Here is a 27,281-nt window from a genome sequence, read left to right as displayed (position 1 = left end):
TTCACCACTGCTCTGTCGTCTCCCCTAAAACAGAAGCACAGACTAGTCATGGAAGAAGATGGTGCAAACCCCAGCCAAGCAATATTCTAAAAAATTCTAAAATATACAACTGATATTTCTCAAAACCATTAAGGCCAGCAAATGAAGGAAAGACTAGGAAACTGCGAGAGCCTAGAGAAGCCCTAATGTCCATGATAACTAAATCCAGTGTGTGCTGTTCTGTGAATCATCCTAAAAGAGAAAATGGAAACAAACCAGGCAAAAATTTAGAGAAAACTGAATAAATAAAAACTTCAATAACATTTAAATATCGGCTTATTAATTATGATAAATGTACCATAATAATGATGTAAGATTTTAATGACAGGAAACTTACTGTGGGAATATATATGGGGATACCATATGATCTTCACAAAGTTTTTGTATCTAAAACTATTCTGAGATTAAAATCTCATTTTTAAGGGGCTGGGGATTTAACTCAGTGACTCAAGCACTTGCCTAGTAAGTACAAGGTTGTGAGTTCAATCCTTGGTACCAAAAACAAAAACAAAAATCTCATTTTTAAAATCGTTCAACTCAGTATTGTGTTCTGAAAGAGGCACCAAATAATGCTTTATTTCAACACAGTAATTGGGAATGAACATGTAATTTAATTTACCTAGAATTAGCCCAAAGAAACATTGAATCTATGCCCCTTCTTGGTTTTAGCAATCTGGATCTTGTTTTTTAACTTTAGTGTTCATCTTCCCATGTACCATTAGATTCCCAAATGTTCAAAATTAAAAGATGACTGATTACAATGGTTATGAAGGTTTTTTAAACAAGTAATGCTGATGCTGTCTTTTAGATGGATATGATCCAAATCTGTATAAAGAATCAGTAAGATGGGGATATAACTCAGCAGCATGGTGCCTGCCTGGCAAGTGCAAAGTTCTAAGTTAGATTCCCGGTTCAGAGAAAAACCATAAGTAAGGCATTTGCTGTTTAATATAATATTCTTTAAAGTCTGGAGGTGAAAATGGTCCTGCAAATGCATTCCTCTAAAGTATTTTTTCATAAGTATGGTTGTAAAAAATTACATAATTTTTATAATTTTAACATTTTGATATATCCTGGGAATTAAAGTATACTTAGGAGGAGAAAATAAAATGAATGGAAGCCTTCACTAACTTTGATTTTTCTCCTGCCCTCACCCCATCCCTCAGTGCTGGGGACTGAACTTCCTATTTGCCATATATACCTCATATTTGTCAGGCCAGGGCTCTACCAGGAAGCTAAATCTTCAACTGCAAGACATATTTCTCACCTTTTAGTTCATTTGTCTTTAGCCAAGACGCTTCATAAAATGGGACAGATTCTTCAGACCATGAAAAGTATATAAGCGGAATAGGAAAGAGGTATCTTTCTTCTCTTTTGAGAAGATCTCTGTCTTTCAAGCCATTGTACTTTCCTGCTAGAATTATTTCACCTGAACAATGTCTTGTGTATGCCACGAGAGAGCAAGTATAGATATTTTATATGTAGAGGCTTCAAAATATTTAACAAGTCCCATACGAAACCAATTGATGAACTAGAAAGACAATTCATTGCCTTAAAATGTGTAGTCTGCTCCGTTAATATGACAACATTTTTGTTTCTAGACTGTCACAGAGAAGCACAAAATGAATGTTCCAGAAACAATGAATGAAGTTCTCGATATGTCTGATGATGAAGGTATGAAAATATCCTTTGACTACGTAACAATCTTGAGTGCCTCAGTATTTGGAGGCTCCTGAAGAAAGTTAATTGTGGAAATGTTTTTGGAAACGTTGCAATGCTTTGCTGTGGTACCAGGATGTGTATTTTTCACACTTACATTGTTCACTTCAATCACACAGTTCGTAAAGCCAATGCCCCTGAGGTGCTGCTCAGTGATGGCGAATATATCTCAGATGTTGAAGAAGGTATTTGTAAATTTTTACTGTGATGAAACTTAACTACCAACTTTTTCATTTCTTTTCTTTGAAACATAACACTTCTTTGCATCACTAACTTTTCTTATTATCTTGAGATTATTTATGTATTATTTAAAGAATATATGTTTAGTAATCCTGCTTATCTTTTCTTACTTTTCCAGCCCATTTTTCATCTTTAAAAGACAAATTATCACTAATTATCTGGATTACTTTATTTTCTTTCCTAGCAAGCAGAAAACTAATAGTTTTATTATTTACATCTGAAAGCTAAAAGGGGAAAACTGATTAATATTTGTAATGAAAAGTTTTTTGAAATAAGAAAGTATCCTTGCACGTAGAAGATCAAAAGCCCAGTCTAAGCTTTCTTCTAAGCTTTGCACTAAGCAGCTTTTGATCTTGAACTAGTAGTGAAAACTTAATCAGAACAAATACTGTTTTTAAAATATAAACTTTCCAACAATGAATTGATAAAAGAGATCAAAACATGATTATAGCTGTACTTCATGTGATTAAAGAAACTTAATTGCAAGCTGGGGATGTGGTTTGGTGACAGAGTACAAGGCCTTGGGTTCAATTCCCAGCACCACACACAGAAAAAGTCCAGGTTCTAAAGAATCTTAATTATCTTCTACCTTACTTACTTAAAAACAATACTTTTGACCCAATCATAATCAATAGGCATATTTATTGGCACAGTAAATGGTATATTTGAAATTTCTATAGGAAAAAATAACATTTTTAAAGTAAATGAATACTATAAGGATGGCAAATCTTGGAGTTTCACTGAAATAATGGAATGTTTTCTGCAGTTGCATCCACATTGTATTTAAATATCTTGTTTGAATCATTTGACTCTCCAAACTATATTCCAACTTACTATACCCTCCATTAATTACCCATTTTAATACTTTTCTCTTAGGTCAGTCTAGTATTGCTAATTTTTCTGTTTGCTCACTTTGTTTTGCCAGTTATGATTATTGCTTCCTTCTTGATGTGCACAATTTCACTGGGAACCTAAATATTGGAAAAGCCTACCTTCCATAGAATCATCCTAATGTTTCAATTTCCAGTGAATGCTTTCACAAAGTGCACACAACCAAGGGCCTGTACACCAGAACAGCTAATGCCAGGAGGTTGTATAGAACCTGGGAAGCACCTACCTCGTTGTTTATAAATGTTATTCTGATAAATTTTATAGACTTGTAATTACTTTTCTTTCTTCCTCTCTAAAACATGAGCTCACTTCTACCTGAAAATAGATGACTGTATCCTCTTTAGGACTTCTAGAGTACTATGTTTTGCTATCATATTATATTTCAGGGCATTCTCATGCAACACTTCAGGGTAAATTTGTATTAGTCAGTCTTCAGTTGCTGTGATAAACTACCTGAGAAAATTAACATGAAAAAACAAAAGGTAGATTTTTGGGTCATGGTCTACAAAATTTCCATCCATGGGCCTGCCATGAGGCTGGATGTCATGGCACCAGGGACAGAAGATTCCTCATGTCATGGTGGCAAGAAGCCAAAAGAGAGTGCTCACTTTTATGACAATTTCCCCTCCAAAAAAAGCCAGTAGGCTATAAGCCTACAAATGGATTAATACACTGAGGATGTAGGAATCCTCATGGTCAGCTGCCTGCCTGACCTCCCACCTCTGAACATGGCTGATTGGAAACCAAGCCTTTTTACATTTGAACTTTTGGGGATATCTTAGTTCCAAACCATAACAAATTTCCTAAATGCAGGAGGTAGAAGAGAAAGAATATTCTCACATGGATGTATACACACAAAAGCGGTGTCCCAAATATGCTTTCCAAATAAAACTATATGAAATATAATATGATAATCAGATATCTAAAAATTTGTTAGTCTTAACAAATATGCAAAGTTACATTGATGAGAGGCCAAGTTTGAATGGACTACATAACAACCTACATTATATGGGTAACTAACAAAATAATTTCAAAACAAGAAATTTTGAATTGCTAATTTGAATATAATTGATCTAGCTATTTAAATAGGAATGAAAATAATTTCCGTTATATTTATCTCAACTTGCAAATTTGAAGATAGACAAATTTTAATAAATTTCTTTTCATCCATCTTTCTTTGAACTCTTTTTCTTTTGTTTTATGGCTTCTGATTTCATCATGCTACAAAGCTTGATCTTGTAAAGATCACCTTACAAGTCACTCTATCTGAACAAGCACTTCATTTGCTTAGGGCTGTTTTGCCTAAATGACCAGATGATAGAAATTCCCTAGTTCTCAAACTGCCTGATCTAGTTTGAGCAACTATCTTTAAATATTCTATTGAATTTTATTTTATTGAATTTCCTGTAGCTCTGATATACTGTATTTGGCCAAGTTGATAAGGATACTGGGTTCTAATTACTATTTAGAACAAAATCTACTTTTCCCATATTATAATTTTGTAGATATTTGAAAATGTTTTTCCTATTTCTTCTTAGTCATTTTTCCTCACTACATATAATTTCCACTTCCCTCTACTGTTCCCCTCACCAGCCTAGTTGCCCTCCTATACATGTTTCAACTTTTGTATATCTGTCTTGAATTCAAGTGGCAGTAACTGAACACAATATTCTAGGTGTAGTCTGATCCAAGTGGAATATAGTGGGGCTATTGCTTTCTCCGTAGATTACACATCTATTTTTGAAGATTGAGATGTGTTTGATGTGATAATGGACATTTAATTTAATTCATTTTAATCTTACTTTCAGCGGAAGTCCCTAAATTTTCTCTGCTTGAGCTGTGCCAAGCCACATTTGCCTAATCATGAATTTATGATGTTCTCTGCTACCTAAATTAACATTTCTACATTACTGCAAATCCCCAAAACCAATCATTATGAATTTTAATTCTAAAAGGATCCCTGCAACTTAAATGATAGTTTTGACTTCTGACTCACTTGCCTGATGGTCTCCCCAGGGCTTTGATTGCCACCCTAGCTGGATTTAATTCTGCCTCCCAGAGCTGCGGCAGATGTTCATTTCCACAAACCCATAGACATGAGGGAAACACATGCATCTACAGGAGCTCATAAGAGATCATCACACTGGTATCTCAGGATACTGCCGTTATAAGCAGTCTTTCAAAACAATATATGCTGCCAGCTTATCTCAAGGAAGTAAAGAATGAGTTCTGTAATATGGGAAAATAAAATTGTAATACTAAATTATAAAAATAGGGTAAGTATTAAATGTGTAATGCTAAAAGTAGCCTTTCCTTTCTTTTTTTTTTTTTTTCATTTCCTCTTCCTCTCTCTTTCTTTGATCTACTGTGAGAAATTAGTACAGGTGGATGATTAAATTATTTTCTTAGGAAAATGTGAGGAAAACAAGTCTGGACAGTGTTATCTTCTAAGAGAGCCATGGAGTGGAGATGCGGAAGGGAACATGGGAAGCCTAGGCACAGCAAGAGAGCAGGATTCAGGCAGAGTGGCCTCATCTCGGCTGGGCCATTGTGGGCTCACATATGCACAGGTCAGGCGAGCAGGGCTTTTCAAGTGGGATAAGGGAGAGTGCAGGTGCTTCAGCATCTTCCTGTCTCTGTCCTGCAAAATACCTATTGCATGTGTGTTGTGTGAATTTACACATAAACTTACCATCTTAATTCTAGCGCCAGATTCTTACGTTTCACAGTGCAGTTTGTAATTAAAAAGAAAGTGGAGAAAGTACGTATGTGCACAGGAGGGGAACAGAGGAAAGAAAGGTGAGAAGAGACAGAGCAAGTGATTATTTATTTGCAAACCCAGAGAACCATTGAGAAAGAAAACACGAGAACATGGAGATTAAGGTCCAAATTGACTTCTAGTTTGGGTTCGCCTCTGAGAGTATTTCATAGTGGTGCTTTGATCATCATTTGTAAATTTCTATAAAATGTATTTTAAGAACTGAAAAAAATATAAACAATGTTACTTTAACTTGCAGTATTATAGAGATTAGTGGGTGTTTACAAATTGACAGAACTGTAGGAGGGCCTACAGTACAGCTCAGTAGTAAAGCTCTTACCTAGCATGTGCAAGACCCTGGATTTGATCCCCAGTGCCACAAAAAGAAACAGAAAGAATAAAAAGAGAAAGAAGAGAGGGACAGAGGAACCAGAGAAGTGACATAATGAGGAATGAAGTAAGTCATGCAAAATAAGAACTGACCAGGCAGGTCTATGAAATATAACTCTCATGAACAAGTTTATGAGAACAGCTGAGTGAGACAAACTCATGCTGGGAAGAATGTTCCAAGTTAGTTGAAATTTGACAGGTTACAAATCCTCCTCCAGAATCAGATGCCCCATAAATACAAAAAGAAAAAAGTAACAGGCTAAGTGCATCTATGATATAATTATCCGGTATGTGTAAGTTTGAGATGAGGCAATAAAATTCAGCAGAGAGTACAGAGACATGAAAGAAGAGAAAGTCTTCTTGCCTTTTGTGACAAATCCGATGCCTTGTGGAAGCAATGGCAAACCACAGTCCACAGACGGTAAAGACTGAGGGCTGGGGTGAGGTCATGAAAGCCCATTCCTGCCAGGGCACTGGTGAACAGGGAAAGCCCTACATACAGAGTGAGGCGTGGGTCACAGGTTAGTGACAGAGCTGGGCAACAAGATGAGGATGATACTCTCTGGCTTTTGGATCTCTCACTTGATCTCCATATTTATAACAGAACCCAAGAATGCAGGTTTTTTTTTCTTTAAGGAAGTGTGTATTTAAGGAACACAACATGTTCTTAGACAATTATTTTAAAATGAATTTTGTGAGACTACAGTAGAAGTATTTTTACCTTCCTATGTTTGGGGAAAAGAAATATCCAGACAGACCAAGGTGGAAATTCAAGTGACATAAATATAAACATAATTTTTAATAGATTTTAAGAACTCATCTCCAGTAATTACAGTAAGCATATCAGAATATTCTCAATTAGGAGAGAATAGGTAGAATCTGAATTGTGACAATGCAAACCTCAAAAAGTAGGAAAGAGCTGATGGCACACACCTGTAGTTCCAATACTCAGAAAGCTGAGACCGGAAAATCACTTAATCCTTGGATTTAAGGATCAGCCTGGGCAACATAGTAAGACTGTCTCAAAAACAACCAACCAACCGAAAGCAACGACAAAAAATTAGGAGAAATTATTTTTGGAAACATGAAGCTAGATATCAAGAAAACACCAGGAACATGGTACCTCTTGCCAAATGTTTAACTATCTTGCTGCTCTAATCTCTTAATCATCCTGATACAGAAATAGGATGATTATATACTAACTTAATACATCTGGAAAGAACCATACAGATTGCCTGTGTCAGGTGAACGAAGGGCGTGGTGGTGATTATGTCATGGTTCTTAGCAGTGGCAGAAATTTTCTTTACCCATCGGAAGCTTTCAATTTTAGGAATGCCCCTTAAATCACACACTTAGCGTTTTTCACAGCTTAAAACTGGCTTTTCAAATGTACATTGCATGCATGCGTGCAGCTGTCAGTGCTAGAGTCAGCATAGTCACTTTGAAATGTCAGAAAGCAAAGATCAAACCTTCCTGTGGTGTAGGAAGTTAGGAAGGTACTTGGCGCGCACAGCAGAGCTTTGATGTGTGTTTCACCAGCTGTGCTGCAGTGCAGGGAGACAGTGCAAGGGTAAGGTGTCAGGCTTCTGAGAGCAGGCAGGATGCAGTTTGGTGTGCCGTGTTTCTTCTGTTTCCTGTAACACTTCTTTTGGCTAAAAAAGTCCATGGCACATGTTGGATTGATAAACAGCTTTGTAACGATCCTTCCGACAGGGGAAATAAAATAGGAAATAAATAAATTAGTTAATGAGTTAAAAAGTAATTTCCAGCTAAAGAAAAAGATCTGTGGACTGAGACAGTGACCCTAATTCTAAAACAGAGAATATTCTTTCATTGATACCCTTTTGACATTGTGATTATTATTATTATTATCATTATTATTATTTTGTTCTGGGAATTAATTTAGGACCTTTGACACTGTGCCACTGAGCTGTATCCAACATTATGATTTTTATACTTATTCAGTTATGTGCACTTTTGCCTGGATTCTCACAAATAGTGTAATTCAATATGCTCTAAACAGAACTTTCCAGAACAGTGTCTTTTTATATCCTTCTCCGTATAACAAATGGCTTCGTCACCCAAGCCAAAGCCTGAGCTATATGCCATCTCCCTGTTCTTACCTCTCATGTCTAGACCTTCAGCAAGTCATATCAGTTCTTCTTCTGCTACCCTCAGAATACATCTCAAATCCTCAGCTTCTCGTCATCTCATTGTCACCACTGTAACCCAGCCTATCACCACCTTGCACTGTCAGGACCTCCTTATAAGTCTCCATTTTTCTCTTTCACCATAGATTCGGCTTCCTGTACAACATACACAGTAAGCCTTGTAAAGTAGCAACTGGATGGGGTTATTCTGTTCCCCAGTTTCAATGATGCTTAAGCTTCATTCATGCTATTGCAAATAATTATAGATCATTTTGTTTTCACATCTATATATAATATTCTACAATATGCCTCTAGCATTATAATTAGGTTCTCCAACATTGATGAACATGTTGTTTTTTTCCAGTTGGGGACGGTTATAAACTAAGCTACTATAAAATCTTCTTTTATATATCTCCTTGTAGTCAAAGGTACACACTTCTTAGCGTATGGACCTATAAGTGCAATTGCTGAGTTTTAAATTATGCAAAGTCAATGGAATTCACTAAAACCCGGTGACAATAATCTAAGATTGTAAAATTAGTGGCATGAGTTTTCTTTTTAAAAAAGGAAAGCCAGGGGCTAGGGATTTAGCTCAGCAGCATAAGCGCCTGCCTGGCAAGCATGCAGTCACGAGGTCGTGAGTTCAATCCCCATTACCCAAAAAATAAAAAAGGCAGTCCAGGTGTGGTGGCACATGCTTGTAATCCCAGCATTCAGAGGGTTGAGACAGGAAGATCACCATGATTTGAGGCCACCCTGGACTACACAGTGAGTTCAAGGCCAGCCTAACTGCATGGTTAGCCTGAAGTCAAAAGAATGTTACAGTGTGAGGATTATGAAAAGGGGGCTGCTATGGGATGAGAGTGGGGATGCTTCAGAGCTCCAACTGCTGTTCTGATTTTTGGCTCAGCTGGTGTCTTTTACTTTTTTCTTTTTTTTGGTATCAGGAATGTTACTCATGACCTTGTGGTTGCCAGGCAGCCACTGTGCCATTGAGCTATGTCTCCAGCCTGATGGTATCTATTTCTTAACAACTTGTTTGAAGGCACATTCACATTTTTTTTTTTTTTTTTTTTTTTGTCTTTTTCCTTTTTATCCGTACCGGGGATCGAACTCACGACTGCCTGCTTGCAAGGCAGGCGCTTATGCCACTCTAAGCCCCCTACATTCACATTTTTTGTGTAAATATCTGAGTGATTGCTGTATCTCATGGAAATTATCTGCTTCCCCCAAATAATACAAATATACCCCAAAAGTAGCACAAATGGAAAAAATTCCAAGGCTTAACATTATATGGAGAATAAATTCATTCCTTTAACAGCGTAGTCCGTAGATCTCATGTGACACGGTTTCAGGCACTTCCTTTTTGCTTTCTTCTCAATGTACTTCCTGGCTCCCCCTTACGTCACTGACTTGAGGGGGTCAGCAGGCATGACTATAAGGGCAGGGGCAGTGTTTTCAGCTTTTTACTCAGCTCCTGCACTGCAGGCAGAAGCAGTCCGAGAGCAGACCTGCGCAAATGTGCTCGACCATGTGACAACAAAACTATGTACAGAAATGGGCAGGAGGCGACGTTCAGTCTGCTGATTGTAGTTTGCCAACTACTGATTTATTTTCTTTCAAATTAGACTGTTAGCACCAAAAAAGCCGAGCTGTCTGGATCACTGTCCCAGCTCTTAGGATAGAGGTACACACGCTGTCACTCATGCAGGAGAGCCCTGTGGGTTTAAGGCCATCATTTACCCGTGTCTCTGCCCTCCCCCAGTTCCACGCAGATGTACGCTCCCAGCCTTAACTCAGGTACTTGCTGCTCACTGAGTGCCTCTGTGTGCTGGGAATTAAACAGAGACATTGCTCCTGTTATGGCATTAAACACTCAACAGCAGTTCCCTGAGTTACAGTCACTGCTCTGTTCTGTTCTGTTCTCTCTCTCTCCTTCTAGCTGTAGTAGGGATAACATTGGGCCTTCACTGAGCGACGTTCCCAGTCCATTTTTAGTGTTTTGTTTTTCTTTTTTTGAGACAGGCTTCACTAAGTTGCCCAGGCTGGCCTTGAACTGTAGTCCCCGATCTCAGCCTTCTGTTGTTTTCATTTTACAGAGGTGGAAAATGAGTCTCAACAAAGTCAGGAATTTTTATCAAGATCATACCACTGGTCAGCGCTGGGGCTGATATTCAAAGCCTTTGTACTTGACCTCTATTCTAATATAGATGTTGTTTAGCAACGTGCATAGGAGCCTCCTAACTGTGGGGTTTCTTAAATTTTAAATGAGATCACATATAAAAGATTCAAATTAGAATTTAGCATGCAGTACGATCTCAGTAAATGTTAGTTACTTGGTACTTTACCTTGCTTAATTCTCTCCAAGTACTTGAGAGCATTATTAGTATAATTATTACTCCTAATTTGCATTTAGTCCTAATTTAAAGCCCTCATTTAAAGTGTTTTAGGCCTAATTTACATTAAGGAATCAGGCTCAGTGAGTTTAAGATATTTGCTCAGATTTATGCCATCATGGAAATGGGAAGCTGGATTTCAGTTTTGTGCTTAGACTTTCTGTTCAATGAGATGTCATAAGGGGACAGATCACATGGAAGGGAAATTCCAAAGTTGGAGATATTATTGAAGGCTTCAACAAGGAGCTGGAAAAGCTTGTTAAAGTATAGAGTATAGACAAGCAGAAATTGCAGGGGAGGTAGAAAGTGGGGACTGGAGAGAGACGTTCCAAGTTCAGAAGTCAGTATCAGAGAGAAGAAACTGTGACCCCCACCCCCACCCCCAGGGGAGCAGAGCTGACCTCAGGTCAGACCCCTAGGGGAGGGCAAAGGGAGGAGGGGAAGCCATTTAGAAAATTCCTTACACTGACCCCGAAGAGGAAAGGAAAGCTGAAGGGCTTGGAGAGGAAGTGGTGAGGGCTATGGGGAAGAAGTGGAAAAGCAGGTTTCAGTGAAGCCATTGGAAAAACTTCCTGGAGCTCCAAGCACCAGCGATACAGGAGCGCCTGATGACCTCCCCTGGTGAGCCACATCCATTCCCAACATCGGGAGAAAGGTCACATAGCAAGTGTAAAAACCGAGGCAAAACGAGGAGCTGGACCTACTTGTGAGGTGGCGGGGAATTCAGCAGGCTACTTACTTACTCTGAATAACAGGCTGAATTTTTAAAAAATTTTTTATTATTTTTGTTTTTTATTTGTGCAAACCAAGTTGTAACTGTGAATCTGCTTATTTCTTTCTCTAAATTGTTTCTGTCTCTGCCTTTCCACTGGAAAAGTCTGATCTGCCTCAGGTAGAAGTAGATCCCAAGTGGTCCACTTTTCAGCCCCCTCCCTCTTACAGTCCTATCTGTAACACTCTTAAAGTCCTGTGTATACCACAGAGAGAAAGGGTGAGCCAGGGACTGTCAGCACTATGGGGGGGATGCAAGGGCCAGGGCAGGCAGCAGGAGTGAGAGAAAAGTTAGGGAGACCAGGGGACAATGGTGCTACACATGAGGGGAGCCCTTATCACCAGAGCCTGATCTCAGGCTGAGAACAGAGAACAGGCCCCCCAGGTCTTCGCCTTGTGTGTGTACATCTTTGGGTTATAGGCTGGAAACACAAACCAATAAATGGGTGTTTATTGCCTGCCTTAATGACAGGTAGCTTGACTTTAAGAAAAAAACTTGCTTACACAGCGTGCACTCTGTGGGAAAAGTGACCAGTCCTGCCTTGTGCATTCCTGGGAGAAGTGAGTGTTCCTGTGTTGTGCACAGAGTGCTGTAATGAAGACCTGGGCCTAAGGAGGACTTAGTTTGAGGTGAAGGAGAGATTGATAGCTTAGGAAAAATGCATAAAAGACCCGATTGCATGATGCTGTCAACTGAATGTAGCTGCATAATTTCTGTCAAAGTGGGAACCAGGATTTTAGTACCTGATTTCACAGGGCTAGTTTATGGCTAGTCGTTAATTCATTGTCTAGTCTTCTTTTTCTTTCTTTTTTTTTTTAAAATTTTTTTTTTTTTTTTTTTTGTCTTTTTCCTTTTTATCGGTAGCAGGGATCGAACTCACGACTGCCTGCTTGCAAGGCAGGCGCTTATGCCGCTGAGCTAAATCCCCAACCCCCTAGTCTTCTTTTCAAGTGGCATAGATTTAGATCATGAGACAATCATGATCTAAAAGAATACAAGCAAAAATAAATAAATAAAAAATAAAAGAATACAAGCAATCTTGTATTCTTCTCTCTGTACTATCTTAAGAGTTCGATGTTTATTTGACCAAATCAGTGTATTGTCTAATGCCACTTAGATGACTAAAGGGAACTGCACTGAGGCAGAAAATATGAAACAATTACAGCTTCTGTCTAGACCTCGTTGTCGTCTACCTTTTTGCGGGAAAGATACTGAATCTTTTTTTCCTTTCTGGGATGGGTTTGTTTATTAACCCAACCAAGATCACAGGGAACGTTTTTTTATTGCTGCATCTGGAAAAGTTCCAACACTGAGTCATGCATGCTTACTTTAGAAACTAGCCCAGATTAAGGAGCAGTAAACTGCTATGCAGCTTTTAAAAAGAAGCACATCTAGCCACAGTGAACAGAAAATGTTGAGAACTGAAGAATCAAATCAACTTTGTACTCTGAAAAGAAAAATAACCTGAACAGAGACAATTGTTTTTTCCCTGAGATAGCTGCAATTTACTGTTAAGAAGTGTGCATACTTTGTCATTCAAATGCCATTCTCTTTTGGCCACCTACAAAGCCAGGGTCTCATGAACACAGGGAAAGAAAATAAGAATGCAGCAGATGGCTGTCCCGCAAGAGGTTCATGGATCCCTTACCATGGGAACACAATTTTCCAGCCTCCTTAGTGTCTGGTATTTCATCCACAGTGCATCTGTTTCCTCAGCTTAACCAGAGTTACCATCTACACTGAGAAGGAAAGCAAGAGAATATTATGTTTCAGTGCTGATTTTATGTCGTGAAAGAACAGCCGCATGTACCAGGAGATGATGGAACCTGAGGGGTTTAGGGAAGTCTTCATCAACTGCTCATTCTGAACGGAGCTGACAGGCGGAGCAGTGCTTTATGCTTTACCTGGAGGATGGGGCTGCCAGCTTTTTTTCTGAGCTTCGAACCATACCAGAAAGTCCAGGGCTGGACTGGACCACAGGGCCACTCTGGTCCTCCAGCCTGACCCAGAAGAACCTGTAACACACAGGAGCTCTTGAAATTAGTGACACAATTGCATCCTCTACACATCGCTTCCTGCCTTTTGTCACTCTTTGAATAGTCAGTCACCTGACTCAGCCGAGGCTCTTGCTCCACACTGCAAAATGCAAGCAGAAAGACATATCTGGAATCGGAGTGACTTTTCCATTACCTGTTTGTGACCCCAGGATAGAATTAGGGTCTTTTATAAGGGTCTTAATCATATCATACTTTTTCTTCTTTCTACTCCTATTTTCTTGCTTGTGAGAACCAAAATATCCCTTATTCAAGGGAAAAGTCATGTGTACAAATAGAGTTATTTGGATTTGAAAGTGTATTATCTAAATGTTGCATGGCACATAAATTTTTGCTGAGATTTTAACTTGATGCAAAACATTTTTTTCTCTCCAAGTTATCTGTATTTTTTTTTTTTTTTATCCGTACCAGGGATCGAACTCATGACCGCCTGCTTGCGAGGCAGGTGCTTATGCCGCTGAGCTAAATCCCCAGCCCCTATCTGTATTTTTTGAACCTCCAGCAATAATACATGCTGGGTCTCAATTCTCATTTCAAACCCCTTCACATAAAATTTCTGAGAGGAGGGAAAGAAGGAATGTCTGTGGAGGAATTAGAGCACTCACTGGCATGTAGTAGGTACCCAATGAATGGCAGTTCCTTTTTTTTTTTCCCATCACATGGGTATGACCATCCTTCTTCCACTTTAGGGTTAGAAGAAGGGCAGGGAAGCATGAGAGAATAAGGACGGACTTTGGCTCTGTGAGTCCTCAGCTTTGGAAAAAAAAAAAAAGGCGTCAACAAAAGAATTGTGCTTCCACCCACTGATAGGTACATGTTGCTTGGCACTTGGATGGCACTTGTTACTCTGTAATCCAATGCAGCGGCCCTAAAGCTCAGTCTCAACCAGCCCAACCAGCTCAAGCCCTTGCTGTTCTGGGAACACTCCCATTCTTTCCTTCTCATGCTGTGTTCTCTGGCTAGGGAAGGTCTTTTATTCCTTTCCACCTAACTCACATATCCTCCGTCCAGCTGCTTTTGAATCTCCTCAGTCTGATGGGATGCTTTCCTTTGAGTTTACCCATCATGGTGTGAATGCGAGGGTCTAAATCCTGCTGTCTGACTGTATGAGTTCCAACCCAGACTCTGCTCCTAACCCGACACTCAAGTTTTAAAGAATAAGTGAAACCCTCTGAATGTTTCTTTGTGGATAAAGGAGAAAAGTACTGCTGTAGAGTTGGGATTAAAGGAGATTCACATCAAATGTGCTCCATCTATCAGTTGCTTGTGTTCTGGGCTCGCTGAAAGGCAAGGCTGGCTCTGCCCTCTGGGTATTTGAAGTATAGTTTGCAGATGGGCAGCACTGCAGTCACCTGAGAACCTGTTACCTGTGCTGGAATTCCAGAGCCTTCTCTGAGCCTGTGGGCTCAGCAGCTGCTGGTTAACCAGGTCCCCCTCTGATGCAAACACTGTATGTATCCGTATTTGAGAAAGACTGTGCTCATTTAATTGAGTTGAGTTATGGAAGCTAATATTTTAATTATTCCAGTAATTCTCCCCTGGAAAAATAGATACTTAATTCTGTAAGATCATTAGATGACTTATTTACTTGTAAAATTCCTTTAGACTGTGGTTTTCAAGTATGTTTCCTGGAGCAGCAGCATGAGGTCACTTTGGAATGTGTTAAGAATGCACATTTTCAGGTGATTCTAATGCAAACTACAGGTTTCAAAGTACCTCTTTAAAACATGAGGAGCTACCAGAAGTGCCACATTAGTAACAGGTATCTCCTTCTTCCTGCATAGCTTGTTACCTTGTTAATGTCATTTTCTCTGGCCCTTCTCTCCCAGGAATAAAGGAGAATATCATGTAATCCTGTTTCCTCTGAATTTGCTGGATTTCCACCCATGCACATGTTAATGTTTACTGGGCAGGCTACATATGCTCTAACAGGATTTCTGGCAGATGGAACACACAGTCTGTATGACTTCTCTGCAGTCCTTATATTTTGTTTTATTTTGTTAATTTTATTCATTTTTTGAATAGGTGATAGATGCACATGGTGCAAAGTTCCCAAGGTACAAGAATTTACAGTGACAAGTAAGTCTCCCTTGCCATTATCTCAGTAATATAGTTTCCTCCACAAAAGCAGTCTCTGAACTTTTTAATCATTTGCACATTTATTGAGCACCTACTATGGACCAGGTACTGTTCTGGGTACCAGATATAGAAAACTACAAACAAAGCCCCTGTGCTCATGATTACCTTTTGATTAACAATTTCTTATAGTATTTGTTCAATAATCTAAGTGTTCTCTAGTCAACACACTACAGTAGTTAAAAATTAGGTCTCTACTGTCAGGCCATGTAATTTGGAATCCCATCTTTTCCATATTTTAAGTGATCTTAAGTTATTTATTCCATCATTGCAGACTGCATTTTGTTGATCTTAAAACAGATGCAATAGTTTTTTATATAACAATGTGAGAATTAAATGGGGTAATACTGTACGTACAAAACACTAAGCACAATGTGGATAACATAGTAAATGCTCAATAAATATTAGTGTTGATTATAATGGTGTGATCTCATTTTCCTATGGTGTGGACTAGAAATGGTTAAAGGATTTCTTGTCTTGGTAGTTTTCATTTTCTCTCTTTGCTGTATGATCAAAAATCAGTTTTTAAAGGAGAAGTAGTAAATTTAAGTCATTCAAGTTTGATCAACTGCTTGTGTGTACAACTATTCACTGAGTTCCATTAAGAAGCCAACTAATGAATCAGTATGGGGATTATGTTCCTCTTTATCTAACTTTTAAAAATCTCGTGTAATTTGAAGATCTCGTACTATAGTGTTTATGCATTTTGAGGTGTCTTCAGCTTTTTAGTGTTACAAACTATTTTGGGCCTGGAGATTTAGCTCAGCAGCATAAGCGCCTGCCTTGCAAGTTCTATAGTCGTGAGTTCGATCCCCGGTACCAAAAAAAAAAAAAAAAAAAAACCCAAAAACAAAACCCCTATATATCTTGGAGACATTCTATATTTCACAAAAAGTAAGTACTTCTGAGAAAAAATTTTAGCAGTATAATTTGGTATAGTTGTTTTAAAGGACTCTATGATTCAAGTCTGCAGGCAGATGAGACAGCAACTTTCAGTCCTTACAAAACAACAAAGGTGTGTTTTAGTGGTGAATTTAAAGTGGGAAAAAACTGGATGAAAATCACCTGAAAGGTCTGGAGATTTAGCTTAGCAGCACAAGCTCCTGCCTGGCATGCGTAAGGTCGTGAGTTCCATCCCCAGTACCAAAAAACCATAAAAAAAAAAAGAAAAGAAAGAAAGAAAAATCACTTGAAGAGCAAAAGAGAGGAAAAGAGGAGGAAAAGGGAGAGGATAGAGAGAAACCCTAGTACAAGAAAACACCTTTAAATATAAGATCAAGAGCTGTTTCCTTTACTCATCATAAAAAGATGATCACAAGAGGGCATAATGAAGATTGCAAGGAATTTGGAGTACATGTATCAAATTATCTATTGGACCGTTGACTTGAAATCTAAAAAGAAACAAGGCCACACCTATTCGGTCTGCCACAGCTCTGGCAATTATTTAATATATTCTTTATGTTTCTCTGTATTTTGTATTGTACAGGAGGAGGACCATGTAAGGAGGACCAGAAGGCATAGCTAGGAGAGTGAAGTGTAATGCCTCCATGGAATTTTATGATTTGGTTAATGATGTGACCATGGTAGAATTGGGGAGTTTTGTCTTCTCTTACATTTTCTAGGTTCTAGTACATTTTTGACGGAAATAGATTAACAAAGAGAACACTGACACTCAAAAGTAAATAAAGGGGGCTTTATCTAACTGCACTGGCCATTGTACTTCTGGTCTTTGTCTGTACTAATTATGCAAATTACTACAGAGCTAACTCCTAACTTATTAAGGTTGCATTAGGCAACCAGCATATGACTTTTCATCTTACCTTTGACCTCGTCATTTCCATTTCTTTCTGTCTTTGGTGACCTATTGCAAAGCAACAACTAGCCAGGCATGGGGGTACAAGCCTGTAATTCCAGCTATTCAAGAGGCAAGAGCATAGCAAGTCTGAGGCCTGCCTGGACAGTTTAGTGAGACCTTGTCTCAAAATACAGCTTAAGAGTGCAGGGAACATATTATTTCCTGTGGTGGAAATAATAACCCATCTATAACTTGATGGTTTAATTTATTATTATCTCCCATGGCTCTGTGAGTTAACTGGGCTCCTCTGGGCTCTACAGCTCTTCCATGATGTTGCAATCAGATAGCAGCAGAGGAATAACATGATCAGATATCCAAGATGTCCAAGAACTTCATTCAGAGGTCTGGCTTTCAACTTCAAAAAGTTCCCTCAACCTTCTTTATAACACAGGAGACTCATGCTTTCTGACAGTGGCCTGGCTTCCCCTACCTAACCAGTGTTCCAAGAAACTCTGAGACAAAATTTCTTTGAACTCCAACAGAAGGCGGTCATACAAAATCACTTTCCCTGAGTTTTATTGTGCAAAACTTTCACCAACCCCAACTGAAGTAAGAGCTCTACACAAAGGTATGAAAAGAAGAACACATGGATCCATGGCAGTGGGGCTGGGGAAGTCTATCAAGACTGTCAACATCCCCTTTGCTAACACAAGGGTTACATTACTGACCAAGCACATCTAGGAATCGTAAGCCCACCTCGCTTACTTCTGTGTAAGTGAAAATACGTGGCTCTTGGGGTTTCACATAGATACACAGATTTTATTTTTAAAAACTACATGTTTCTGATACTGAATGTTATACATGAATAAAATGACTTTGGCTGGCTTATACACACTGTTATCAATAGGTTAGAAACAAACTACCTTTGGATTATACAGTGGGTTAAAAGGCAGTTAACAGTCTACTCAATCAAATTTATCTCAACCTTTCTAATCTTTGGAATAGTAGTGTGTTATACTGCACAATAATCATAGAATGTTCCAAAGGAGAGTGGATCATTTTGTTATTGTTCAATCATTTACAGTATTCATTTAATCAGTAAGTATTGGTTGAACACCTGTTGGGGCCAGGACCTCTGTAAGTGACTGAGAACAGGGACAGTCCCTGCGGCTGCTGCTGCTGGCTTTTGTCTTTACTGATAGGAATGGTAACAAATTAGGTGCTAATTATGTAAGTTCATGCAATCAGATATTGGGTATTACAGAAAGCTGTGATTGAAGAGTCCCAGTGCTGATAAAACATTATTTCATTTAATCCACACAGGAACTTTTGGAGTAGGGGCAGCCTTATCTCAATTTTGTAGTCCTTGAAACTCTGTGACTCTGAGAATTAAACAGACTTTCAAAGGTCATTCCAATCAATAAATAGGTTTTAAATTTGAACCCAAGAACACTTCCAGCACCAAACTGTGGCAAAATAATACCCTTGTTTTTATTTCTGAAACCCTACCTTTTAAGAAACATTTTCACTGTTCTAGAATGGTATGAATATAATTTCTGCCATCACACTAATTAGTTTTCCTAATCTTTTTTTTTTAATTTTTAATTTTTTATTGGTACCAGGGATGGAACTCACCACCGCCTGCTTGCAAGGCAGGTGCTTATGCCGCTGAGCTAAATCCCCAGCCCCCTAATTAGTTTTTGGCCAGATGTATTGACAACTTCTACCCTTGCCCAACACAGGGTTTATTTTGATCTCCTAGGGACCATTCTGAAGTCTAAGAAGGATGGGCAAAGCATAATGGAAACTTACTTTCGGGAGTTTACTGTAAGCCAGTCATCAAGTTCAATTTGAAAAGAGTGCTAACTGGCTGGCATGGAAATTTAAAAAATGAATATAGAACACATTACCCTTTTTATTAGCCATCATAAATTACACAACTATTTATGGGGTACTTCCAATATGCCCGGTGCAGGGAAAAGATGCCTGACTCCTAGTCTAGGGATTGCACCAGGCCGTGAGAGAACGAAGCTGGTGTTTTGCTAGCAGTCTCTTCTGATAAGGGCCACCCGCAGGAGGGGACACCTCCCTTGAGCTGGTGGAAGGGGGAGGGGCTGTAAGAACAAAATTACTAAAGTAGGGGAGAGGAGAAAAGGTGCTATTCAGAGTACACCCAGAGTAAGGTTCAAAGTCTAGGAGTTTAAGGAATTCCAGGGACTGAAGGGATTGTGTGACCGCAGGCAGGGTGGGTGTGGTGGAAGACTGGGCAAGGTTAAAGCTGACCGGCCGTGAACTCGCTGAGAAGGGCATTGCATGCCTGTCCCCAGCTTGTTCTGAATTTTGAATGCAGGCAGCCACGGAAAAAGGCTTCCCTACACTGCATGGACTCTGTTACTGTTTAAAATCACAGCTTTCCTTCTTTACAGAACTGGAAAGTGAGTCTCCCACTTGGGGAAAGTGATTCTTCCACGCAGGTTTCCCTTCTATTTCTGTGGATTTATAGCGTGGATCACGCCAGATGAGCCAACCACGACAAAGGGAATCATACCACTTCAGGATTGTATCGAGTCGTTCATTTTTCATTCATTTATTTACCCAGGGGGGGAAATTGTCCCCCACTTCACCAGTGCTACAGATTGCCCACGCAATATTGTAGGGTAAAAAGGATAGACGCACCATCAAGAAGAGGGGCTACCAGTTAGCGTACTTTAGCAAGACGGCTTCGGAACTCATCGCTTCATTTTCTGGTCTAATTCTACAACTGTTGGGGGAGGGGATTGGCAAATGGCTTCTACAGTGTACCCAGATGGAGGATGCACAAACCCCGCTAGTTTTTTCCTCATTGCCAATATAAACAGGGTGGAGCCGCCTACAAGGGAGGCCCTGAGTTCCAGAGAGACAGAGACAATGTAACAGTGAAGAGGCCAACACCTCCAGGCTCCAGCTCCTACCCAGGCATCAGAGCCCCTCCCAACAACGCCAGTTCTCCCAGGGCTGGGCTTGGCCGCCTCTCCCGGGAGCTCTCCAGGAGGGAGAACCAGTTAGTCCCTGAAGTGCATTCGAGAGTTGGAAGGACTTGTTGCAAAAATACGCCATACACCCTGTTGCTACCCCCACCGCCCCAGCTGGTCTCCAAACTCCTGATGAGAAGCACTGGCGTGGCCTAGTCCCAGCTCGTCTCGGCGAGGGCTGGGGCTGCGGCTGTGGCCCTCGGCCCCAGGGTTTCACAACCTCCACTCAAGGGCAGGCCCTCCCTCGCTCTTTTCCCCTCCTTCCACCTGACAGAGACCATAAATAACTGAGGCTCCCGGTTTCCCAGCTGAGAGCAAAGCTGGAAGTTGCCTGGAGCTCCCAGCCACTCCCGCCTGGGCCACTGCTTTGTTTTCCTCCAGTTTCCCCCTCTACCTGGGGCTGGCCGTTTCTTCATTCATTTTTGAGAAGAATCGCCTCCTAATTAAATGCTGCACCTCCCGCTTTCTCCCTGCTTTTCAGGCTGTCTCTGTTACCCGGTTAGGCACCGGGCACTGGTATCAAATTACCGAAAGGCTACACCAGAGCAGTCCTCATATTTACATACAAATAACTCATGGGCTTGCATTTGTGTCCCCACTGGGGCCTGCTAGAGGCTCGCCCGCCGAGTCCTCAATCCAATCAGGAGGCGCTTTAAAAGGATGTCTGCCGCGCGATCAAAAGGATCTTAATCTCAATTAAGTGGTGGCTAGATTTTTTTTTTTTTTTGGTCTGAAATTTTGGAACTCTTGGAACTCCCGTGAGTGGGAAACGATGTGCAATTCCTCCCTTAGCTACGAGGAGTGCAAGATGCTGAGGCAGACGCCACAGCCCTGTTGAGGAGTGGAGCCACTCTTCCTGGGCTGGTTTGGAAGTTGATTCTAAATCACTGCGTAAGGAATTCCTGGAAGCGTCAGGAAAGCATTTGATCAGCCCCGCCTGGTGGAAATGGCTTTACCAAAGAGTAAGCGCTTTCTTTAAATTGTACTTGGTATGTGCTGGTTTTGTTTGGAGGCAGTGGATGTGCTGGGAGCCCAGCTGTAAACAGTGGCTTAAAATAATCTTTCGGTACTAGGTGATAGTCGAAAGTTGATCTGTGTAGTTTTTACATCTGCAAAAACAGTAGTTGACAGTGTATTTTTAGACTTGACTGGTAGTTTAAAGCTGAGCTCTGTTGGTTTCCTGAGTTTAAATGAATGGAAATTGTACACGGAAATGAATGAAGGAATGGGAAAAAAATAGCCAGGGTCCATGGATCACTTACCTTTTGAGAAACACACACGTTTTTGAGATCTGTTTTGGTCAGCCAAGTTTTGTGTCCAGAAAGAAAATGCGACTTATAAAAAAAAAAAAAAAAGTCTGCCTGTGTGTGGAAGGAACTTTTCCACAGCCTGGACTACATTTTGAGGAGGATGAGAAACATCCCAGAGGGCAAAGACAATTGAAAAACCTGCCCTGTCACTCTTGGAATGTGGCTTTCTGTGTGAGGTCATGTTAGGCATATGTAGCTAGTAAAAGTGATCTGCGTGATGTAACCCTTTACATTGATAGTTAAAAATTCACAGTCTTCCTTTCAAGCTATGGAAACCCCATGTGTCTCTTTAGAAGGTAGGGTCCTTTCCAAGTAGATATAAAGCATTGGAACTGTTGGGTGAGTTTGGGAGGTTTACAAACTGTGCAACATTAATGTTTCGTGTTCCCTCAAACAAGTAGTTCAAGCTCACATTTATACCTTGCTAGTTTCTTGCATAATCTCCAAACTGAAATCCAGTGTGTACAAAAAAGTTTTGTTGTTGTTGTTTTTAAGTGTGTTCCCTTCCCACATATAATTTTTAAGAGTGGTAACGCGGAGGTATCTCGTACTTTGCAATCCATGTCCATTCAGACAAGCTGCCCTCATCATGAGTAAGGTGAGGAAAAGCCTAATTTAAAGGATCCACCTGGAGCCTTAAGGGAGAGGATGGAGTTAGGGGTGTTTAAAAAATTGGTGTTTACTACCCAGAGCTGGCTATGAACTTACTTTACTCTTGAAGTTTGTACTAACTTCTACTTGTACTTTCTCTCTCTCTAAGCGGCAGCTGTAAACATCCAGGGGACAGGGGATGGTGGTGGTGAGGTAATGGATGATTTGCTGATGACCAAAGGAGTAGGTTTTCTCCACAACAGATATACAGAAAGGCAGCTTCTGATCTTGGCTTGCTCCATACCTTCTGCAGGTGAAGATGCAATGACAGGGGACACAGACAAGTACCTGGGGCCGCAGGACCTGAAGGAACTGGGTGATGACTCCCTGCCTGCGGAGGGCTACATGGGCTTCAGTCTTGGAGCTCGTTCTGCTAGGTACTTTTGTTGCTTGTTTTCATAGTTAATGTAAGACAACCATGGTTTGTCATAAACAACATCATTTTAATTTTCCACATTGTCCTAGAATGAGCTCTTTGGATGAGGGTATGAATTTGGTGAAATATTTTCAACTAAGTTATAACATGCTCTGATATTTACTTTCATGGTTTTCAGTCCTTAATTTTATGTGATCAAATATGTTTATCATTTGTTGATTCTTTCCCCTACTTTACAGTCCTCACCAGCAAAAATGGGGGAAACCAATCTGGGTCACATCTCTCCAAATTAAGTTTTGCTCCATATCAAAAGATAACCTTATTTTCAATTAAGAAATATGACTATAAGTTGTTTACTGTTCTTTACTGTTGAAGGAGTGAATTCATGATAGAGACTTAAAAGAAGGAATCCTTGAAGAGTTGTATTTATTAAAATTGTTTACCAAATGTAGAAATCTCTTCCGCAACTCTTCCATTATTTTGTTTGTAAAAGAACCTGTTAGTGTCAGCATAACTTACCATAAGTCACAGAGAGGAATTCAGTCCTTACAATGGAAGCATGAAACTTCTGTGCATCGCAAACCTTGACTCAAACTTTTTCACACTGCTAGAGAGAAACAAGACCTTGTCCAGAATTTGGAAGATTTCTTTTTTCCTGATGTGGATTAGCAGCTTGTTTGCTGACAGTCAAGTTATGTTAAAGCTAATAATTAAACCTAAGCCAGAGCCCTGAGGACATTTTCCTATAGTTTAAAAATCTGTTGTAAAAGTTTCATTGTCTAATAGTAAATGGCACTTCCCACAAAGTAAACCTTGGAGTTTATTCTCAGTGAGGTTGCTATGGCCAGTTTAGATACTGAATTGATTTTTCTTTGAGTTAGTCTTTTTTTAAGTGAACCTCATAGACTTAGAACTTTTTCTTTACAAATACATTTACAAAAGGCCTTAAAATCTTACTGAAACAAGTGTCATTAACAAGAAGAGGGGAAAAAAACGAAAATATGCTGTTTCAGATAATCATAGATAGGCAAGTTACAACTGAAAATCTGCAGATTTGTAAAGGCAGTATAGATTCTATCTCGTTCAGTATTCTGTAGCTTTATAATCAAATAATTAGCTGCTTCTCATCCTCAAATTTGTGAACCATTCATTAGCATGTGTGAAATTATAGCAGCTGACTTCTAGTGAGATATGAAACCAGACTATTGCCTGTTTTAATTTTTTCTTAAGATTATTCCAAGGCTGTCCACACTTCTAATTTTGATTATACCATTATTTGTTGCTGTTATATGTGAGTCATTTTTTTTACATTAGCAATTTATGTTATGCTCAGAGGCAAATATCTTTTTAAAACAATAAAACAAATATTTTAAAGCACTTTGTTAGAGTATTATCAAGTAAATTATTCTGAGTGTAACATTTTAAAAGGAATGTGTTAAATGTGTAACTCATTCAACCATATTTTTTTTTTCTTTTTTCCCTGTCTGATTTTTCTTGCATTCTGTTTCTCCTGGTCTTTTTTTTTTTTTTCTAAAAATACTTTAAAAATAGTCCCAAGATAAGGTAAGAAGACATGGCGCTTTTGTGATGTTTCTCCACCCCTCTCCCACTCATGTTGTAATTTTGGTTTTCTTCAGCATTGTGCTGTGCTGTGCTGCGATGTGATGTGCTGTGATGTGCTTTTTTTTTTCCTGCTTAGCTTTAGAAAATGAGTTTTGTGACCAAGAAAATTAGCAAGAAACTAAAAAAAAAAAAAAAAATATATATATATATACACACACACACACACACACACACACACACACACACACACACAAATGTGTATATATACATATATTACTTGATGCCCAAGTGACTGAATACTTAAAGAACTTACCTCTCAACAAATTTTGTACAGTGCATGAAGTAACTGAAAAAACTTCACTAGGCTTAAGGAAAAAGTCTTGATTTCTAGGGCTGTTTGTTTGCTGGATGCTGTTTTGAGTAATGCTAGGTATACTAGTATAATTTTAGATTTTGAGGCATGTTTTTCTAACATTTCCTACAGTTAACATTTAGGGTATATCGATGGCTACAAATAGTATCATTGGCATTAGGTAAAAGCTATTTGATGTTTTCAAGATCCACAGGCAAATACTCAATATGTTTAGAACCTAAAAGTACTTAGATGTGTTAAAGATTCACAATGAAACTTTTTGATTTAATTGGTTCCATCTGTCTCATGTAAGTTGGTCTAGAATGACCAGAAATAAAAACTTCTCTTGTCTGGTAAGATTAAGACAACTTTAGGTCTTTCTGAACTCTGTTTTGCAGTTGCCATTCATAGATAGATAGATAAGATATGGAAAGTATTAACTGATCTTAGCTATATTTAAAAACTGAAATTAAAATAAATATGTAATCTCTCTTAAAAGTTTTAAGTGTTTCTCCACATATACAATGAAACCTTCACATATAACCACCAGTGTTAACATACAATGCAGTGAGGATCATAATTTGAAGAGAAAAATGCTATATACAAAGAGAAGAACTCTGCAGTGCCTCTCAGATCACACCAATAGTGCTGTGTGTGTGTCTTCAGAAGGTGCACTCTTGAGCAATATAGCTGCCCGCTAGCCATGTATGGCTATTTAAATCCATTAAAAGTAAATAAAATTTAAAAAGCAATTTTTTAGTCACATTAGCTACACCTCAGGTGCTGGGTAGTCACATGTGGTCAGGGGCAGTGACAGTGGCCAGCACCGATTTAGCACATCTCCAGGGTACTCTGGACTCTATTGGATAGTACTGAGTTGGAAAGAATTTCTGCTCTTAGGAAGCTTTTGCTGTGGAAGAGAGAAGAGATAAGGCTAGAAGCAGGAGGAATAAGAAGGAAATGCTTACACTTGGAAAGAGAGGGAGAAAAGGAACAGCTGTGGGTCACATGGTGGGACACCGAGGCCCTGGCTGTGCATGTGCTTACAGTCAGGTGGCTTTCTAGGCAAGCTCCCCTGTGCAGGAATAATGATCTCAGTAGTCAGTTCATTCATGTTCACTGAATATGCTCCGTAATGACTATAGAATGATGGTTATTTTTGAGTCAGAGAAAGATCAGCTTGAGATTCTGGTGAAAGCTAAAGCTCTACTCCTAGAAGGGTAGGAGTAGAGAAGGGTAGGAGTACCCATCTCTGTAGATTCTTAGAATATTGCCCGTAATATCAGGAGCCTCTATATCTTGATAAAAGAACACCCACTTTCAGGTCATCTTTAAAATATTAATAGGCAGTGAGAAAAAGACACTGTTTTGTACAAAGCAAGGAATTATTCCTCATTTACAATCCTTTTCTTTGCCCATTTTCACGTCAGATATACGTAAGGCCAATGTCAAGGTCTGAGTGATTTAACTGCTAAAGATAGGATAAACAACATTTACATTCAGTCAGTTACAGGAGCAGTGAGTAAAGAAAACATCTTACCTCTACACTGAAAAGGGCACCCAAACAAAATACGTACAATGCTGGTTGAGGGACACCACACTACTGAGGAGCCGATTCTGAACTTTATTTAAGTGGTTTTATATTCTGCAGCTGTCTTCCAGGCACAAGACAGGAAGCCTCAGACCTCAACAGAGAGTGGAGATGAGGAAAGGTGATCTCATGACAGTCTGCCAGGAGGGATAGGGAGGCAAGTGGGAATGACCTCGAAGTGGTCCTCAGGATTGCCATGCTTCTGGCTCCTGGGGACTCACAAGGTAATAATCTGAGACTCAGATTGATTACAGTTTCAGTCCTCACATGGTTTAGCTGGATCTGTGCAGGGTCATCACAGTGACTCGCAGAGCTGGCTTCCTTCAGTGCCTGCCTTATTCTATGGGCTTTTAGGATGGAGGTCAGTGTGATGAAAGACACTTCAGAGCATCTGGGAAGTTCAGGAGCTACATGGAAGATTTAAGAGAGGTCGGGAAGGGGAAGAGAAGAAGCGAGGAAGTCAAAAATAGATTGAGAGAGGGGAGGTGGGATATTTACAGGAAAAATATAACCATCCAGAAATTTGAATCTTTTTTCGAGGCTAGGAAGATGCAACAGAAGATCATACAACTATATTTGTTGTTTTTTGTTACTTTTGGTTCTAGGGTTCGAACTCACAATCTCACGCTTGCAATGCAGGCACTCGTACCACTGAGATAAGTCCCCAGCCCAACTTACTATGTATTTGAAATACTTTTTCATATTTTCCCTGAGTAGCAACTACAAACCAGAGTTCTCCATAAGTTACATCCATATCTAGTTCTCAAAGGCCATCTGACTGTAGACATAATTCCATTCAGCAGGGCAAAGCAAGCAGACAGGGGCCAGAGAGGAAACGAATACAAGTCCTGACCCACCACCCCCAAAAACTTTGATTATCAATTATCTGGAGATTCTGCTCAATATCATGTGATTCAGATGCATAGTCAAACATCCAAAGTTTTTATCCATTTCATCTTCACACATATTTAATATCAGTTGGCCTAATTCTAAACAAAAACTGATCATCAGATTGTATGTACTTAAGACATTTCTTCCAATATAAAGAATTTTATTTTTGATGATGTCCTTTCAAGAAAAAAATTTG

At 39.5% G+C, this 27,281-nt stretch overlaps 1 protein-coding gene across 9 annotated transcripts in view; it reads left to right on the top strand.

Annotated features, from left to right (window-relative positions):
• The window catches only part of Ank3 (ankyrin 3), a 635,468-nt gene that overhangs the window by 514,144 nt on the left and 94,043 nt on the right, over window positions 1-27,281 (top strand). For 4 of the 9 annotated variants that reach the window (XM_013156636.3, XM_063239288.1, XM_063239287.1 and 1 more), the window contains 3 exons: window positions 1,641-1,713; window positions 1,878-1,943; window positions 22,566-22,689. In XM_013156636.3, coding sequence (XP_013012090.1) covers window positions 1,641-1,713; window positions 1,878-1,943; window positions 22,566-22,689 — 263 coding nt within the window. Of the gene's footprint in view, window positions 1-1,640; window positions 1,714-1,877; window positions 1,944-15,434; window positions 15,489-20,655; window positions 21,314-22,565; window positions 22,690-27,281 lie in introns of those variants that run through there. The other 5 variants (XM_063239289.1, XM_013156637.3, XM_013156639.3 and 2 more) reach the window with 4 other exon arrangements.

This window comes from Cavia porcellus, unplaced genomic scaffold (genome assembly GCF_034190915.1).
Source record: "Cavia porcellus strain 051 isolate PalLab524CR breed Dunkin Hartley unplaced genomic scaffold, mCavPor4.1 scaffold_28, whole genome shotgun sequence".
NCBI lineage: Eukaryota > Metazoa > Chordata > Mammalia > Rodentia > Caviidae > Cavia > Cavia porcellus.
The sequence above is the reverse complement of the archived record's forward strand: the minus strand, read 5'-3'. Positions and strand labels throughout refer to the sequence as shown.